Source organism: Leuciscus leuciscus (assembly GCF_965113295.1).
Source record: "Leuciscus leuciscus genome assembly, chromosome: 11".
Lineage (NCBI taxonomy): Eukaryota > Metazoa > Chordata > Actinopteri > Cypriniformes > Leuciscidae > Leuciscus > Leuciscus leuciscus.
The window spans coordinates 33,959,257-33,964,256 of record NC_138735.1 but is presented as its reverse complement, the minus strand read 5'-3'; the positions used below and the strand labels follow the sequence as shown (position 1 = coordinate 33,964,256).

The window sequence follows — 5,000 nt, the reverse complement described above, 5'->3', positions numbered from 1 at the left end:
CCGGGTCGTTCTTGGTCACCATCGACACAAACCAGATATTGACAACCACACATGACAGATAGTTCATAATGTCAAGATAGTAGAGGATGATTTATAAACGCTTAAGAATCTATTCTGAATATTGGCAGAATCTTGAATCGGTCATTTTCTTTGAAACCTTCAGGAGTTTATATACTGTATATATAAATATATTAGTGCTGGGCAACGATTAATCGCATCCATCTGTGTTTACATAATATATGTGTGTGTACTGTGTGTAATTATTTTGTATATATAACAGGGTTTCCGCGGGGTCTTAAAAAGTCTTAAAAAGTCTAAAATTCTGAACTTTAAATTTAAGGCCTTAAAAAGTCTTAAAAATTGCCAGATTTTCATCCTAGGTCTTACATTTCATTTAGTCAGGTCTAAAAAAGTGTTTACCCTGGTTCATTTCCAGAAACGCTGGCCGCAGAAAGTTATTACAAAGTAGCAAAAAAGTATTGAGTTGTAGCCTAGGAAGCGGAGCCCTAGAGCAGGGTCTCCAACACGTCCAAAAAAAATTTACCAGGCGCAACGAGATGAAAAAAATCGAAACTTTTCAGAATGCCGCAAACGCACCGCAGGTCATGTGACAGGAACCAACCAATCACCCCTTTCCATAACAACATTGAAAGCTCAGTCAATATGAAGGATGGGGGTGCACCCAAACACTACTAATAAATATAAGCTAATGTGTAAATGTCAGTAATTTATCTTTTTTGACTCATTCTTTTTATAAAAAATTATTTAAAGGCTGAAATATGAGGTTTATCTTTGTATAAAACCTTTTTTGTCAAAACTTTATTTGAACTTGTACATGTTAGTAGATAACGTTGCAAGACACTCTTTTAAAATCTGGCCATCATTTTTAATGGTATTTTAATGTTTACGTAAACAAAAAGTGCATATTGATGCTGATCAATTTGTTATTTGCTGTTTTTTCGACTTAAAACTTGTTGAATTGACTTCATTCTGTAGTATTAGTACTTTTTGAACAGGATTCTGTGATAACCGTGATAATTTTGGTCACTTTAATCATCTCATCATTTCCTCTTTAGTTATGATCAAATATGATCAACTAAAATCAACAATAATTGTGTTTTTACAGTATAATATGCAAAAGTACAATTTTCTATTAAAAAAAATATCTACCTCTCCCTCTCTCTCTCACACACACACACACACACACACACACACACACACACACACACACACACACACACACACACACACACATCAGATAATCCTACATAGATAGATAGAAAGATAGATAGATATTCTAATGATCCCGAGGTAACTGTCTATCTAACTTGGATAATGCGTCGTGTAGGTCTTCAATTTCAGTCTTTATGGTCTTAAAATGTCTTCAAAAGGTCTTACATTTGACTTACTGAAACCTGCAGAAACCCTGTATAAATACACACACATATGCATGTATATATTTAATATTTATTTATTTATTTATTTATTTATATCTAAAATATTTGTATTTATATATAATATAAATTATGTATAAAAATTAATATACAGTATATACTTGCAAATATTTCTTATATATATATATACTGTATATATATATATATATATATATATATATATGCATATGTGTGTATTTATATAAAATAATTATACATAGTACACACACATTTATTATGTAAACACAAACTTTTATTTTGGATGCGATTAAATCGTGATTAATCATTGCCCAGCACTAATATATATATATAAATGTTAAAATTAACATGAACTGAGATTAAAAGTATTGTTGGTTCATGTTAGTTAAGTAATGTTAACATATGCAACCTTATCATATAGTGTTACCCATAATTCATTACAATAATTGAAAAAGTATGAACTCACATGTAAAATCTCCCAGATCAGATGATGCATTAAAATTGTTTAAGCATCAATTCTCCGTGGATTAGGTGATTGATCAGCTTATATATTGATCTCGCTGATAAAGCATCTCTATATTTCCTCGTTGAGGCTGTTTGAATACGCTTGTTTTTGCTAATATGGGTTCGGTGAACCTGAAGCTCTTCTGCCGATATTCATACCCAGATGATGCTTCATATCATCCATCACCTCATGTAGTGATTATTAAATAGACGGACCGCTGACGTTCGGTTAGATCAGCCGCTCTTCTCTTCTTCCCCTCTTACGGATGATCTAGTTGATAGGACGATTCTTTCACTGCTTTTCTCCAGCTAAAGGAGAGGTAAGATGCATTGGTGTATATGTGTGTGTCTCTGTGTGTGTGTGTGTGTGTGTGTGTGTGTGTGTGTGTGTCTTTGTGCATGACCATGAACCGAATCATTGTCTGAGCAAAGACTGTGTTACCTTCAGATTCTCCATGTGCGTTTGTCGAGAACCTGCTCCTTTCCTCATGCTCATCCGCCACCGCCGAAGCTCACGGGCGAGCCGAACCCGTTCACCGGGAGCGCCTGGGGATCCAGGACGGAGAAACCACACATGAGAGATCTTTAAAGGGAGAGTTCAGACGGAAATATCATTCTGTCATCATTTACCCGAATACAGTTACCTAATGATAGTTTTAGCTTCATTTTAATGATTAGAAATGTTTTAGTTCACAATAATAACCCTACTTTAAGGCGAGACACTACAGGTGAATAGGGTAAAATTATTAACTAGCAGATATCACCATGAAACTTTCCCAAAAAAATGTATTACAAGTTTTCTGTAATTTAATGTTTAAATATGCAAATTAGTCAATATCTAATAAATATGCGCTAATTTGCATATATTTAAAAAAACTAAATCTGAGAATTGGTTAAAGACACATTCAAATTTTTTTTTCATTGTGTTCACATATTAGATGGGGAAAAAATTACAGAGGGATTTATGGATATCTACTTTTGTTATCCTGTAAATCAGAATATACTGTCAATAGCCTTAAAAAAATGATTTTCGACATGTTTTTTGGAATAAAATGTTATATAAATCAGGCTAGGAATGATATATTTACAAATCCCTCTGTAAATGTCTTCATAATATAACTAGGTACAGGACTGGAGAGTTTGGTGTATATCGGTGCGACTGAAGTGGAGATTTCAGACTTGGAGAATGAGAGAAAAGTCATTTTGAGAAAACGGGCTTTAAAGATTTATCATCAGCCAATGAGATTGCGCATTCAGCCCTTTTACTTTCACGATTGGTTGCTGATAAAAAGGAAATTACCATATTTGGATGCGACAGCATTGTACAGGAGAGAGAGAGCTTTCCAGCGGTGTGTGTGATGACAGGGAGCAGACAGAGATCGCGGAGCAGCGGGAGGATTCAGAACGACAACTTTTGTTGAATTTAGGAGAAATCTACAGACGCAAACAGACAAAGTGTAGGAAAATAAACACCTAAATGTGTATTTCAGACTTTTCTTCACCACAAGTCTGAAAGAAGACATGCTATTGAAGACAAATATCCCAAAATCTCAAAATTGACCAGTAAAAAAAAAAATTATGTTTTTGCCGGCCGTGTCTCGCCTTAATGCCGATATTTTGAAGAACGCTGGAACTAAACGACACTACTTTTCTCTAAATATCTGCTTTAAATTCAAAAAGGATTGAACGACGTGAGGGAAAGTAAATGATGCCAGAATGATCATTTTTGGATGAATATTCCCTTTACAATCTCAGTTATTACTCCCAGTCATTATGCATTTAAATGATTCTTCTCCTTAGAAAAACACCTCAATAATCTCAATAATGTCTAAAGATTTGCGTGGTAAACTGCAGTCAGAAGTCAGAGATTAACTTCTCATCAGATGATCTGAGCTGCTCCTCAACTACCGATACTTTGAAGAATTTGCGTCTCTTTCCTAAAGAGTTTTAGGAGAAACGTCTGAGACCACGATTGATGCTTCAATGATCTCTGATCAGTTTTCCTCTGAGCGAGTTTCGGGAAGCTTCGTCATGGTTCTGACCCGGTTTCCTACAGTAGACCTGATCTAAATACCCACTAGAGATGTGAACTGTGCCATTTTCCCCACAATCCCTCTTGATTCTTGTGTAATGTGACCGTATTCAAATGTATTTCCTTGTATAAATGTATAACGAGTGTCTCGTTCTGCTGAACCGAGCTCAAGTTCTCACATCTGTTCTGCTGATGCTCTTCAGAAGTAGTTCAGAAGCATAGATAGATAAATACTAGATAGATACAGTAGATAGATAGATAGATAGATAGATAGATAGATAGATAGATAGATAGATAGATAGAATACTCTCTGTCCGTCTCTCAGGCCAGATCTGTTTGGCTTCCACTCATGAATTGGAGAATCATTGGCATTTGTTTGTGCATGAGTGTGTGATGATGATTGGCACCTCTCTAATCCAATGGTGTGGCAGGATTCTGAGGGGGTGGAGATCATGTTGGGCGTGTGTTCGTCTGGACTCCTCATCTATCGAGACAGACTTCGCATCAACCGCTTCGCCTGGCCCAAAGTCCTCAAGATCTCCTACAAACGCAATAACTTCTACATCAAGATCCGTCCAGGAGAGGTGAGAGGTCATCCGTTCTGCTGATGCTTCTGATGAGGTGCGTTACATCACACTCGGAAACTGCAGAAAATGTTTTTTTCACTTAGTATTTTTGTCTTGTTTCCAGTTCAGATATCAAAAAAGTCTTAAATCAAGATGCATTTACTAGATGAGTAAAATGCCATAAGATATTATGTCTTGTTTTCCGGGGGAATTAATCAAAAATGAGTTTTTGCTTAAAGGAGAACTCCGGTCAATTTTAACATTGAGCTCATTTTTGGGTAAATTTGGAGTGCTGTCAGTACAGAGAACAACGACAAAAATCGGTGTTGCCTACAGCGTGTTATCCTCTTTTTATCACGCGCGTGAACTCGACAATCGACTACTGTGGACTTCGACCGAAAACAGGATGTAAATACAGGTATGTGCGCTGGCTGAATTAACATCACTTTTATTCATATCTTTCACATCTACTGCAGTCAGATTCAC

The 5,000-nt window shown here is 35.9% G+C and overlaps 2 protein-coding genes across 12 annotated transcripts in view; one reads left to right on the top strand and one right to left on the bottom strand.

Annotated features, from left to right (window-relative positions):
* Positions 1–5,000, bottom strand: part of twsg1b (twisted gastrulation BMP signaling modulator 1b) — a 297,020-nt gene that overhangs the window by 671 nt on the left and 291,349 nt on the right. The gene's annotated exons all lie outside the window — the stretch shown is intronic.
* Positions 1–5,000, top strand: part of epb41l3a (erythrocyte membrane protein band 4.1-like 3a) — a 63,509-nt gene that overhangs the window by 27,738 nt on the left and 30,771 nt on the right. For all 11 annotated transcript variants that reach the window (XM_082184729.1, XM_082184727.1, XM_082184733.1 and 8 more), the window contains exon 9: positions 4,380–4,532. In XM_082184729.1, coding sequence (XP_082040855.1) covers positions 4,380–4,532 — 153 coding nt within the window. The remainder of the gene's footprint in view (positions 1–4,379; positions 4,533–5,000) is intronic.